The sequence below is a fragment of the Temnothorax curvispinosus genome, unplaced genomic scaffold (assembly GCF_003070985.1).
Source record: "Temnothorax curvispinosus isolate PA1 unplaced genomic scaffold, ASM307098v1 QBEX01016572.1, whole genome shotgun sequence".
NCBI lineage: Eukaryota > Metazoa > Arthropoda > Insecta > Hymenoptera > Formicidae > Temnothorax > Temnothorax curvispinosus.
In genome coordinates, this window is record NW_020226352.1 from 36,629 (window position 1) to 51,476 (window position 14,848).

Below are 14,848 nucleotides of genomic sequence, written 5' to 3' on the forward strand. Positions count from 1 at the left end.
AATTATATCTCGGCTCTCGTTCTATCCGCACGAATTTTGGCCACTACGTTAAAAGCGTGTATACGAACTCGTTTGTAGGGGCTGTTACGCTAGCGCGTCCGTATTCTACTGTGCAGCGAGCCGCGCTATAAGTACTTATTACAACGTAGATTACTGAATTATGGGAGGTGGGTGGGTAAAAAACTCGCGCGCTTTCGAGATTCGCCTCGTTTAATCCGATTTAGAAACGCGTCCTGAATCACGGTTAATTCACGTGCTTTCGTACACGCTGTAGTTAATTGCGACTTTACGAGGCGCCGCTTTTACAGGACGCGATATCCGTCTATTATGGATGTATGCACGTCGAAGTCCCTTTTATCCGTTCCAGCGTCCAGAAGAAGGTAGGGTTACACGTGTGACGAGACTGCGCACCAAGATAGGTGCATCGCACCCGCCGTGTAATGATAAAAAGCCGCACCTTGTAACGGAGCAAAAAGGGCGTCCCTTGCCGGCAAAACAAACACGACGTCGGCAATAAAACGCAAAGCAACCTTTACAGTATAAATAGGGCGAGAGAGCATCTAATGGCTTCTCTCCTCTCCGCCGTTCAGCTGAGTGACAACTCGTAAATATCTCACAATTTTATTCGTATTTTATTCGGCATCTCATTATCTCAGAGTCGTTCTGAATTAATAAAAGAAATTTTTTTTACAGCGTTTTATCCAGTTTTGTCGCAAATAAATTCAATGGTGTCTGGCGGGCGTTAAATTATCGAGGCTATTAACAGCGTTAACGTCAGAAAGTCCTACGCAGGTTTCATTGTATGGCATTAATACGAAGTAAATAAGAAAAAAATTATGGAACCACCGAGTAAATTTCTTTTTGGAATCTTTCGCGTGTGTCCACTACCTCGTCGCGAGCAAAAGAAACCCAGTAGCAGATATTACTTAATAGTTAATAGCGAGGAATTAAGGGACCTAGTACTACTAAAGAGCTCTGCTTTCGCCTCGCAATCAATATATCGGATTTCTTTCATCGCTGCAGTAATATCAACGACATCGGCGCCGCGAGAGTGTCATTATTCCCGTGGAGACGCCCCAGCCGGACACTGACGTCATCGAATAAATCCAAAATCAATTTCTCTCGGCGAGGGCACGGTGGGCCTATCGCAGAATGTCTCTCCAGTGGCCCACACGACGAAAGTCTCGTCATTCTTATGTATCATTACCGGCGTTGCCCGAGGGTTGCTTGTGAAGGGCCGATGTAATTTTTCATTCTTTATCCACGCTGTACAATATCAGACGGAAAACAGCAAGCAAAAATGAGAAAGAACGACGAACAACGGAAACGGGAGATTATGGAAACCAGACTGATTGGATGAAAAAATTTATAAAACGTAGCTTCATTACCATCATAATGCACAAATAAAATTCAAGTACTTGTGGCTCTCCAAATAAAATCTTCTTCGAATCTTAAAACTCCGCCGAGAAAATTACGACTGCTTAATCAATAGAGTTATACGCAAAGTAATTTTTGTAATCTGACGATACACGCAGGTATATAACAGGTTTCAAAATTGTCTTTTTTTTTTTACGAAGATATAAGATATAAAGTATTTATGACACGTGCAAATACAACATAAGTGCTATCTCAAAAGGTACTCTCCTCCTCTCTAGTTTCCATCACTCACCCCCTGCTACTTCTACCGCTTCTTGATGCACCGACCGTCCCATTTCGTGTCATATCTCACCCAATCCATATCGGTCGTGCACGATTAAACCCCTATCGCATCTTCTCTTGTATGCTTTGTAACAACATACTTGAAAAATGGTTAGCCTCTAAATGGGAATTATAAATAGAACAAATAAATATAAGTGAAGTTAATGCAAAACGATGTATAATAGCTTTCCGAGTAGTTTATTGTCTCGCAATATATCAATCTAAAAATGTTTTAATCAAGTTTTAAAAACGTTGTTAAAATAGATTGCGTAAATTTGCGATTTTAGTTATGTTTGTTACGTTTCAAAACGTGATTTATATATTATTTTGTTATAAACGATTAAAAATTATCATATGCAAACACGCGATAATTTGTATTTCATGTAAAATATTAATTATGCTCTAAGTGTAATTTTATAAATGCAAAATGTGGCTTTATTCACATCGGAATTGGATCTGCGCATATGTTGGAATTCCGTGATTTACGAGTTACGGATTCGTAGTATGAGCTCCGTGTTATACAGCAATCGACACTTGTAATGTCCATAATTTATGAGCAAACATTAATATAATTAAAAAGATACTACATATACACTGTTCATTACATACAAATAATCAGGATTACTGTCTCATAAAGCGCTTAAATTCGAAATACATATATCTTTGCCTCATAAATTTCTTCTTGATTTCTTCGTTTATCAGTTCTTGCATTTTTTGATAAATATGAAACTCTAATTTTAAACCGACGTTGCGTAATAATGTCGCGAGATGTAAAGAAGTCTCCATATTCTAAAAATATCATGTACAATATTGGCGAGGTACTTACAGAAACGGAACAGAATACATCCCTTTGAATTCCGAACAGTCCTTAAGCCATTCTTTCTTCAATCTCTTCTTATCGGTTACCGATATATATTTTCTCGTTTCTTGTTCCGCGTCGTGCAATTCGATACAATTCTATCCAATTAGTTAAATCATATTATCATGCACGATAACGATGTAACGAGAAATATTGTTGTAGCTTGTTATGGAGTATATCAACCATATCCACTTCGTCGGCGCCATGTGAAATGTTTCTCCGATGTTCAGCGTCCCACTTTCCACTTCCAACTCTGTTATTCGCGTCATTCTGTTTAATGATGTACTCGTAAATCGCGTATTAGTTGTCCGTAATTCGCGCTTATGCTTTTACACGCGATAATAATAATAGCGATAAAGAACGAATTGCAACGTTAATTTTCCGGGCGTTCGTGTTAATATTATAACGTGAGATATACAGTTATATTGGGAATTTTCCTTCTAGTACTTTACGTCTTCGCTGCTTCGTACAACATTCGGGAGCACTCGTGGAAACGGGAGCAACAATGAAAACAATTGACAATGCAGAAAGATTCTTTTATTTGTGTATTTTAAATTACAAAATCTGCCAAACTTGCATCCTTCTAATATCCGTGATCGTTTGTTTCAGTCGAGGTCGAGTCGTCGGCACCGTAAGCGACGTCCTGCATGTTCGTGCAGCGTTGAAATCAGGCTGCCGTTTGCATGCACCGCGTTACCTCATGTATCTCGGCCAATCCACGACAGGCTCGTCCTCCGTGCCAAAAGTTCCGGCGTGGTCCGCGGCATCCCCGGGACGGTCGGACGGGGGTGCGTTATATTTCCCAAGAGCCAAGTCGATGAGGGAGAAACTGCACCCTGGAAACATGGCCGCGCAGTCCTTGCCCTCGTGACCGGCTTTATGAGCCTGGGTGTACGTGTGATGCTCCTGCGGCTCAAAGGAGAACACTCTCTTCAGGGGTAATCTACAACGAGAGGAGCAAAGCGAGTTACCTCTTAGATTGTAAGTCGTGCGTTCACTCTGCCTATATGGCAACGATCGAATTATATATCGAAGGGTCGTAGAAAACTGACGAGGAGAGAAGGCGGACCGGGGGGGCACGCTCTTGAGCTTTCCTGTATCATTCGTCGAGTATCATATTATGTTTGAAATGTTCTTCTAATAAAGCGCGATGATCTCTCAAGAGAGAATCCTCCAAAATTCTTGAAAATCGTGCGTTGCTCAAGATGATGAGTAGGCTCCTCGTAATAGTCGATTGTAGGATAATCGAGAAGGTGCCTCCCGGGATAGACAGAATCTTTTAAATCCTATAAATCATGTTTCTAATCCGTCATCTCGTTTGCCTTGAATAAATTATTTTATTCTTTTATGAAGAAGAGAGACATATTAGTTATCTATAATTTAATTTAGAAGAAATAGAATATATATGGATGTACAAATAAATAAATTGATGCATAATATTCTGAGGCAAGTATATTTTACACGAGATTTTACATTAATGCGGAAACGGTCACCTGAGTTGATTTTTACATGCCAATTAAAAGTTATTGTTATTAATTACATATTGCAGATTTTTTACTGTTCTATAATTTAATGGTATTTGAGGATAGTAGATACGTATATAGATTTACTCGATATTTTTTGAAAAAGGTAAAGAGAAATAAAAATATATGTTAAAGACAAAAGAAACACATTTACCCTAGGTGACCGTTCTCGATTAATAAAATCGAATAAAAATTATAGAAAATTTAATGAAAAGAATTAGATTCAGTCTTGTAACACATTATTAAGAAGAAAGTTAAAGGGTGCAAAATCCGGTTTATCGTAAATATATTTTTCATCAAAAGCTTTTACCTTATAATATCATACAAGATTTTATGTAGGTTGTTTCAAACAGATGGGTCGAGTGTTCGATGGAATTATACAATCGAAAATGTCGAGATACTCTTGATAGCTTTTGTGCTTGTGCAAACGATTGAAACTGAAGAGTTTTTCAGGGACCAGAGGACAAATAGCTGACAAAACTACAAAACTATATTGGCCAGTTAATGTCGAGTAGATAATTGAATTTTTATTTTCGGACTAATAACAAAGATATCAAAGCGTGAAAAATTTCTACCATTTCAATTTTTATTTTTACCATTTCATTTCTACCATTTTTGGTAAAGAAAGATTTTACGTTTATCAAAAAGTTATTAGAATATAAACCACCCTACGTATAATTCACCTTAAGGGAAGCTATTTTTCCAACGTTATTTATTTAGTGTTATTATAAATCTTGCATCTTCTTAGCATCAGTTAACTGCATCTTCCACCGCATTTGTTCTTTTCGCTTTTCTCTTCTTTCTCTCTTGAATCACATTATTTTAAAGTTACGTGGCACTTAATATTCATGAATTCTTAAAGTGAAATGTAGAGGAAAAAATTCGAAAAATAGAATACTAATCTACGACCCTTCGAAGCGTACATTTGCCAAACCCATTCATCTCGTTTAAGAAACTTACGAGAACGATATTCTCATCATTTCTTCTATTAAGGTGTTACCCTTTGGCATTAACCGTTGAGATGCTTCGCAAAGCGCGCGTAGAACACACGTCCTGCCGTCAAAGCCCATCCTAAAAGAATAAGTGAAACTTTTGTATAACATACAGTTATGTCGTAATAAACGCTTGCGAGATGTAGTTAAAGATTGATATGTATTCATGAATACTAATGCGAATATAGCTCTTTCCTTAAAAAGGCTTATAAATTGAAATTGGTATATAACAGTAATTGAACAAACATAATTTTAATGATAATTATAACAATTTTATTTTTATTTGTAAAAAATTTTCTTTGAAGAATCGTTCAATAATATAATCGTTTTGGTCTAAAAATTAATAAGCTTCTCTTTTGACTACTAAATTTCTGTTATATTTAAATACGTTTTTACTTTTACAAAATAACAGTCCTCTTGTGACATACAGATTTTACTTTTTCTTCAACAAACTAAATCATAACAATCTAAACTTTTTCACCTTACAGAGAATGGAAAGATGAATTTGTATTTGCGGACGGAAAAAACAAGTCATTTATTACACGCAATTGACGAATATATCTCACAATCTGCAGTCTGAGTAAATGTCTGCTATTTATTTTGTGGGAGGATCTTAACGGACTGAATCTCTCTCAAAGAGTCAAGACAGAATTAATACTGCCAGCCTAATGTAGACAATCCGATATGTCATTTTATCCGATTCATTCTTTTACGTTATGCAAACACCATTAACTTATTATCTCATTCCTATATACATTGCTATTAATCTACGAGTTCTTCAAATGTAACAGTCTAATTTTCTTTGACAGTATAATAAGACGTTCAAATATACATTCATATATCTATTATTCTTACAAAACCTGTTATTGAAATAAAAAATATTTTCTGTTATAAAATTCAATCCATTAAAATTTATTAATGATTTCTATATCGACATTCGATTTTTTGCCGTAGCAATCAATTAAAATTTCGTCGTTGAACATTCTTTTACAAGAAAAGTAAGACGCTCAACATTGGATTTTGCGCTACGAATCACATTTTTGCGGGAGATTTGGTCGCAGACTATCGCCAATGTCATTACGAAGTATTTCCGAGTTAAATATCTTCAACGATCAAGTAAAAACGCTCGGCTGCTATTGCCGCGGCCTTATTCGACCAGGAACGAAACGCCGCCGACGAAAATAATCGGACCACCCTGGCAGAGGATATAAATCTGGTTATGGCCGCGGAAGAGAGAGAAACTATTTTCCCGTGGTCGTTGGCCCGAGAAACGGATAAATGGTCCGCCAGACCCGTTCAGAAACAACTCCCTCCCCCTCCCCCCGCCAACGCTATCAGGCCGTCGTGCCGTTCCGCGGCCGTGGAAGCGCCACCCTCTGATTCATGCCACCCTTAAGCCGTACCAACGGCACTACCACCGCCGACCAATCCCTTATAAACCACCGGCGACGTTTCCCCCCTTTCTCCTACACGCATACACGCTCATGTGTATGTGTAGCGAAAACCATCCTTGCATAACCCAAGCGGTCGCCATAAGACGCCGGGCGTAAACCACCACTTTAGCATCTTCTCGGCGAAGGGGTGAATGATTTCATACGGATATTAGCCGCGATACTCTGACGCTCGCCTCGTTATCCCGGGCGGGATGGAGTAAACGGCGCTGCTAAATGTCGTTCGATAAACGTCCTTAAAAGCGTCGTGCGGGATGCAATAAACGCACTCGCTGAATTATGCGCGACTCGACAAATGGCCTCTTTTTGTCGTCTCACAACAGTCAGTTACAGTCAACAAATGTATTTGCTTCGTAAGCGTTATAAATAACGTAAATTTATCTTTTCATTAATGTACCGCGATGTTCTTTAAATGATAAGATCGTTTTTGCTTGCTTGTTAGAGAAGGCCGATGAATTGCGATAAGAAAAATGTCTTGAGTCATATTTTTGCTGAGAAAAAATTGACTCTAATAGATTACAACAAAACTTCGTGTACGATTTTAAAAAAGTATTCGATTGGAAAAACTGAGGCATAACATGTATACATAAATATAAAATCTGAATTCTGCAGATAAATACAATAAATTCATTAATAAAAATACGAATTGGCATTTTTATTACAAAAATTTCGGTTACGAAAGGATATGATCAAATATCCATCAGATTATCAAAGATTTTGGCAGACATTCTTAATTTTTTTCTGGCAATATATGCTCTGCATTTATTCGAAGTCACTCGGTGTTAATAGACTATAATAAAGTATTCCAACATCAATGTTACATTCCGTCAATTGAGATGAAATATTATCACGTCACATGAACTCACGCGATTCATCATAAATAATAGCGTTAATAAAATTATAACTGATCTCTAAATCGTTTTCGATTTATAACTTTATATTTTTGATTTTACTCGTTGACATTCATTAATTGAATTCCTTTTTTATCGGAAATTACATACAAATTTTAAGTTACATAGTTTCTCCATTAAACGCGGCACAAAATTTGCAAGATAGGGATGATCAATATTTCCCAATAAAATACAATTTAAATCTGCGTCGAATAATTAAAATTAATTATTAAATTCTCTGCGCAATTAATTTGTATTTGTATTTGATGTTACGTAACCAACTATTTGCATAGACTTTATATTAAACGTTTAACGCGATGAAAAAGATTGCCATTGCAGGAGAAGAAAGGCCTTGAAATTATCCAATATCTCTCTCATTGGCATTGAAGGCGATCAATATTAGCGTGCCGGTAAAACGCCGGTTTGAGCCTTCGTCGAATAATTAAAATTAATTGGCAAAATCCTTCGCGTAATTGCTACCGCCATACGTCTGTCCGATAATACAATATGACTTGACAAATTGTAAGCGTGACGTGATAATAGCGCGTCTCTACCTTCGACCGACATGCGGTGTACGAAGAGCTCAGTCTCGCCATCATTATCGCGATGTATCGGCTTTTCCTCCGTTAATGCGGTCGATACGTCGGTACGCCGCGATAGATGACACGGAAGGAAAGCGAGGTGCTTCGACGGGTCTCCATAAAGAGACAAGACGGCCGCGTTCGATCGCTCTGGGAGCCGCTAAAAACCGCCGTTCCATTTTATTACCGAGCGTGTCTCTCGTCTGGAGCGTGTCGTGAAAATTCGTCGCTCCCATCAAGACGCCGAAATCCAGGTTAATATATTCGCTCAATTTGAATAGATGACGGTGAGCAACGTTGATCCTGAGAAATTGTTGTCTTAACGTGGACTCGCGACGTTATTAATCGTTATCTGGTGCGGAACTAATCGGACCGCAGCAGTTCAGACAACATCAATCATTGTATCATCGTGTTATTGTCATAATTTGTTTAATGCCCAATCATTCGCGTTATTATACATTATCGATCTGCACTGAGTGCTCTACGAGTATTCAATCTTCAACCGCGAGTCTATTGAAAACTTCATGAAATTCAAACTATAAAGTATAAAGAAAGAAAAATATAAAAAAATAAAGAATTATTTCTTAAAACAAATTTTCATTTGTAAGAAATCAACATAATCCTTCATCGCTGAAGAATAAATATATCTGTGTTCGATCAATATTCTTATGATGATATTTTCCTAAGTGTACGTCATAGTTTAGTCCTTTCACGAAGCAGACTCGGAAATTAGATTGCTTTAAATAATAAAAAAATACTCACATGGCTTTAATAATTTCTCGAGTTGTTCATTTACTTATTACGAGTTTCGCAAAAATGATCGGGAATACATACGCGTTCATGATGACTTCCAGTTTGTTGTAAAGCTCCCTCCGATGTCTCCTTTGCAAGTAATAGTACTCCGACTTGTGGTACTTTTTTTTGCCAGGTATGAAGTGTTGCCTGACGTTGTTATTCCATTTTGAATTCAGGAAGCCGTACTCATTAGCGATCGCAGTGGAACCGTAACGATCGTTCTTATTGCTTGTTTTAAATTTATCGTTCCTCAGCTCTAAGAAGGGCTCCAGGGCGGGCTTGCTCTCGTTGGGCAGGTCGTAGGAGATACCCCAATTAAGGCCCTCGGTGAAGATGTCGTCCGGAGTCAGAGTGTGCACGGTTAAGCAGAGAGCGACCTGAGAACAATCCACAAGTTTAACGTTAGATTTATAGTCTACCGTTTCCTCGTTTATGTATCTTCGCCATAATTGTTACGTAATTATAATATAATTATTAATATAGAAGCTCTTTTGATGAATCTCTAGCTTTTAGGAGTAAGATTAATAATGTGTATCTATATACTATATTTTTCTACAACCAAAACATTTTATAACAAAGAAAAGTTGAGTTATATACGAGATTAGCAGGAATTATTGCATTTGCAATTATAAATGAAAATCTTATGCATAGAAAATTAGAAAACAACCATCTTTGGTTCTTGAAAAATTTACAAATTTTCGTTGGTTGTCAATTTAAAATTATCATAAGTATCTGTTGATGACGAAAATTATTTCAATCACGTAACATCTAAAAAATATGATAGTATATGACATGTAGATAATAATATAAAATGTAATAATTCCATGTAACCTCGAAATTACCTACTGGTAAGTGCATTCAATCGGTAAGTAATTAATTATCGAGTTAATTACCGCAAGCAGCAGCTTGCGAGCGATACCTCCCTTACAACTAAATGTTAAATTAATTAATGCACTCGTTACATTTGCATTTAAATTAATATTTACCGCATTCTAAAAATCTGTTCTTTAAGCTAACATGAACATAATGATTTCTGGCGCTATGAATAATAATACCGTTTAAGTGGAAATTACAGAGATTATTTGCGATAATGAATCGGTATTGTGCGATACTTACGGAAAATGTGGAGCCCTCGGGAAAAACGACGTAACGTCGTTTCCTCGAAAGATTCGTTTGGTATTTATCGTCCGCTTCGTACTCGGACAATACCAGGCAGAGAACTAAAAATATCAGGTACTTGGCGCTGTAATCCATTGCTATTCTGTAAAAAGTATGTCATATTGATCAGCAACTGAGAAATAAACGATACATTTTTATGAAATATTTAAGAAGTTATTTTTCGCAACATATCCTATACATTCAGTATCCTATCCTATATATCTCGTATATTCTACATCGTATATCTCCTGTGTATATTCTAATTATAAGATGTGTGTTAATATTGTTAAATTGATTGTCAATTTAATACATATAAATTGTATACAAAATTACATATTATCTAGACTACGTAATATGTCTTGTTTTTTTTTGTTAAAAGAAAAAATTTTTCTGCGTTAACTGCTCTTACATAAGTTGACGCGGTTGAAGCTTAGCCGTCACTTTTTTAAATAATATCTCGTTAATCCAGATTTGAGAATCTCGCGGAAACCGAAACGCTAATTTCGTCGCGTCAAGGAGACGCCCTGAAGCGAAAGGAAAATTATTCCCATTGTCCCTCCGTAAGGCGCAAGACGGAAAAAGAAAGCGCGAGAGACGGAGGGAGAGGGGGGTAGATATGCGCGGGGGTGGTGGGTGGCGCGGGGGAGAGAAGGGGGCAAAACTTCTAGCGCGAACTTGTAAAGGAATTACCCAACTTTCCCGAGAGCAAATCTCGGTATAATCCGTTGAGAAATTGTTCGACGACTTTCCTGAAATAAAAGCAGCCCATGAGCGACGCCGGTAATGCCCGCGCCTTTTTGCCCGCGATCGCTAGGAGCGAACTGCCGTAAACCACCGGGGTTCGTGATTCGGGCTGGTGACTCCAGGCCGGGCGTTAGCGATCGGCGGGAGGATTAGACCGGAAGTTGGAATTGTACGAGGAAATAATCTTGAGATAAATAATCCGGTCGGCTACGCTCCAATGGCTGGATTTATCGCGAGCTCGCAGGTATTTAAGAGCCGGCTCGGAACTTTAATTCGGTGTTTCGCGTCGCCTAAACCCGGAATTAAACATCAGATCCACTATGCCCGTTATGCGCAAAATCGTTTCTCCAGTTAACGTGTCCACATGAGATCTATATCGAGATATACAAGTAACAAAAAATTGCAAGAGAGCGTTCGTTTTAGAAAAATTATTATATTATATTAATTCTCTTTGGAAACATTTTTTTTAATCCTACTGAATTTTATACCTTTTTATTTACATTTCTGATGACTTTTAATCAAGACTCTTTCACATCGCGATTATAAATTAAAATTAAAGTAACGCATTTCTTCGAAAATAAATGTTACGAATTGTAAGTAATAAATATGTTTTAAAAGCATCAGAGAACTTAAAAAATTTAAGTTATAAAGGGTTAAAAAGCTTACGGCCCCGAAAAAGCGCGCGTTTTATCGTGGATGCAAAATTAATTTTTCGTTCCGCGGTGATCGCCATTCTTCCTCAACGTTAACCCGGAAAACTTCCGAATTGCTGGCATTAGTTATTCTTTCCTGGCAGAGGAGTACGTGTGCGCGGCGCGAGAGCGTTGCATGTACACCGTGGGGAAGGAGAATTGTACATTCTCACGTGATTATACATCGATCACCGTCCTTGCGTTTTCCGGCCACGAATCCCGTGGATCCTGCGAGAGATTGGCCCCGCTCTCTTCCACCGAGAGAATTTTGTTCGTCCGCATCGCGACAGGCAGGGCAGGATATTGTCGCATTCCTCTCCGTGACCTCTCTCATCTTGTCGAAGCCTCGGAGCTTTCGAGACTAGATCGAGGAATCAAACGTGACGAAGATGAAGATAGGGATGCTTTTTATGGCTGCACGTTTCAGCGCGCAATCTTCCTTTCGCGATTTAGAAAACGGCGCGCCACGATATCTCGCCGCGATGATTCTCAGCTTCGTGGCTTTAAAGTTACGTAATATATACATCGCGTTAATTTATTATCCCGTTGTACCTTCGCAACGTACGTCGTTTGCTTTGTCAGCGAATATTACTTGCTCTCCGCGCTAGATATTCTTGCCAATATAGATCTTATTACCTCGGCGCAGATATATATAATCACGCCAAAACGCTGCTCGCTCGCTCAAATTGCGGACCACCTTCAGCAGCCAATTAATTGCAACAGCGCGCGGGATTATTAATGTATCACGGTCGCCCGTGTAGCGTAGGATGCTGCAAAATTTGTTATGCCGGAGAATCGACGCGTGGAGAAACTGTTTATGTACAATACATCCGAGACGTAAAAGTTCGTTAATATCAGCTCATCGATAACTTGCTCGTAATATGACGTGTATACGACGTTAAATGTTATTTCCTATGATATCGCGCGGAGTCTAACGCGAGATATGCGTTAACGATTTTTCTTATAAATAAAAACGGAATGATTGACATTTCGCGAGAATAAGATTGCCGGTTTGCCGTCCACATAATTTAGCGGTCGAGCTATCGAAGGATACCAAGGACGCGGTCTGTTTCTACGGATTGAGATCCCATCGACTTTCCGCCAATACAATAATACATCGGATACCCTGCATCCGATGAAAGCCAATAATCGATCGGTCCGTATCCGCCGCAGTATCGTCAGATCTCGTCAACCCCGTTCACCATACCCCGTGAAACAAGTCTGATTAGATGTAGCGGCCGTTCGATCGCATTCGAGCTTGGAATCCGATAAAATCTATTCTGATCAACGAGAAACGTCGTCCGCAAGTGTGCCCCCCCATCCTTGATCTCGTTTCAGGTTTACTACGGACAATACGCGAAATGAAACATATTAGGACAGCGTCGTACAAATTAAATTCTGACCCGGTGCGTGCTTCCATCTTAAACAATCACGTGGCATCGCCCAACCGAAAATGAGATTCAACGTTACGCCCGGGGTATGCGCGGTAATCAAATTCGAAACGCGCATTCGCAAAAACACGACGATCTCGTATTTCAGAAAATCGTCACAGAAAATTGCAATTACCATATGTTGCATAATGGATTAAGAGACTCGATGCAATATTGGCCGGAGAGAGATAATTATACGTTGCACCGGAATCTACGTGTATAGAGCGATTAAATTGAAACATAATCCTCGCGCTTATAATTTGCAGCGTATGGAGATCAAGCATTATTATCTTCTATAGATATTTAATGAGTGGATAATCACTTTGAATAAATCCCAGGCTTATTTCGTCCGGTACGCCAGGAAACATTCGAAGATATACATGTATACATGGATATATGTATGGCTGCGGATATCTCCCTGTGCTGTTATTAATTTAATCACACCGGCGTGTGTGTGTCGAACATCAAGAATGACGAGGTTCACGGAGTTCTGCGGCGGATATCGTTGACGTAATCTTCCCCGCGGCAGGAAATTGTCCAAGAAAATCGTTCGATCGTGGTCGCGGGGGCACGTCCGACGAGGGTTGACCGAGTATTTTCGTGTAGCGGCGAGGCAAATAGAACTTCCTGCGTAGGACGGGAGAGAGACCGATTCTTCGCGGTAAAAATATCCCGTAACTCACTTCGGTAAGCTCTTTAGGAAGTAGGAAATTAGCTCACCGTGGAAAAATGACAGGCGGGCGGGGGAATGATCGATCGATGACGGTCGAAGGCCCCATAGAACACAGTACGCTGCGTGCCAGCGTATACCCATTCAATGTGCGTTTTCCAGTCACCGATTTTTAGGACGCAAGCATGCCTTGGCAATTCTTCTTATGATCGATTATGTCCTTTTCGATGCACATGCAATTTTTCGCTATTGGGATAACAGCTGACGAGATTTTAAAGGCGACGTTAACGCCAGCGTTGCTCTTAAGTACGTCAATCCGCCAGCAATATTGCCGGAACGTAAACTCGCAATTCGCTGTCGCGAATATATAGAGAGTATTAATAGAGATTAATCAGTTAACCGTTCCCGTGCTGGCTGAATTGAGTTTCTCGAAAGAATACTTCAGTGAGAAATTATATAACGGAATGCATTAACATGAAAATTACATAAAAGTAGGAAGTTGTATCGTTTGATCTTCCGCGTGACAAGAGCATGAGTAATCGGCTTGGGGCTGCCTCGTGTTATCGACGTATCTGACAAACTTTCTTTTTCATCGTCATTCATTCTCTGTCTCTTCTTCCTCCGTTCCCTCGTGCGACTTCATCGAATATCGAAAACGTCACTCCTTTTGTTACACTTGACGTACTTCATTTGCAAATTCGTCGAAGCAAAACGGCAACTCGCTTTTATCGAAACGATTCAATAAAATGATAAATGGATAGATTTAAAATAATAAGTAACAACGTTAAATTGTTCTAATTAATTTAAATCGTTATACAATTAATAATAGTTACAATTACAGGTTAACATTTACGGAATATATCTTCTTCACGTTTTCACGAAAATACACGCGCTTCTGCGGACACCGACCGCGATTTGGAAAGCACTGCGCGCAAAAATAATCCCTCGTGTGTTAAATATCATGTATGTAGAATTTACGAAACTCCCGCAAGCCCCATTCGATCATATACGCGAATTCGACAGACACCCGTTCCGCAGCCAATTATTCCGGCCAATATCCGGAATCCCCGCGTCTGCGAAACGCAAACGAAAATGGAATGGAAACGAGTTGTTTTATTTCGGGCCGGCCGGCGGCGCCGGGCCGGGCCGGTGGTCGAATTAAGCGGATATCCTCGGGCTCACCTGCTCACTTATTTCGATCTCCTGCGGTGCTCGTCCACGAGAGTTACCCGGTGAATGATCTCCCGGTACGGTCCAGCCCGGACCCGGAACGACCGTTATTATTGCAGTTAGGCGAGCGCGGAGCATTGTCGAATTCATTAACGTCCAACCGCGCACGGACTTCTCGTTCCTCCGGCTTTATTT

At 39.3% G+C, this 14,848-nt stretch overlaps 1 protein-coding gene across 1 annotated transcript; it reads right to left on the minus strand.

The window, feature by feature from the left end:
• Positions 1-3,161: 3,161 nt before the first annotated feature.
• LOC112466796 lies at positions 3,162-10,073 on the minus strand. Its single transcript, XM_025035120.1, has 4 exons — positions 9,906-10,073; positions 8,829-9,166; positions 5,041-5,151; positions 3,162-3,500 (listed from the first exon to the last, which is right to left on the minus strand). Exons 1-4 carry the CDS (start codon positions 10,041-10,043, stop codon positions 3,251-3,253), a joined length of 837 nt encoding a protein of 278 aa, XP_024890888.1. The 5' UTR covers positions 10,044-10,073; the 3' UTR covers positions 3,162-3,250.
• Between the last annotated feature and the right edge of the window lie 4,775 nt (positions 10,074-14,848).

Excerpts from the sequence above, each read along its gene's own strand:
- LOC112466796 (XM_025035120.1), bottom strand. The coding sequence starts at position 10,043 with ATGGATTACAGCGCCAAGTACCTGATATTTTTAGTTCTCTGCCTGGTA. Across the intron at positions 9,167-9,905 it reads CCGAGGGCTCCACATTTTCC|GTCGCTCTCTGCTTAACCGT; the intron begins GTAAGTATCGCA and ends GATTGTTCTCAG. Across the intron at positions 5,152-8,828 it reads CTGGAAGTCATCATGAACGC|GATGGGCTTTGACGGCAGGA; the intron begins GTATGTATTCCC and ends TTATTCTTTTAG.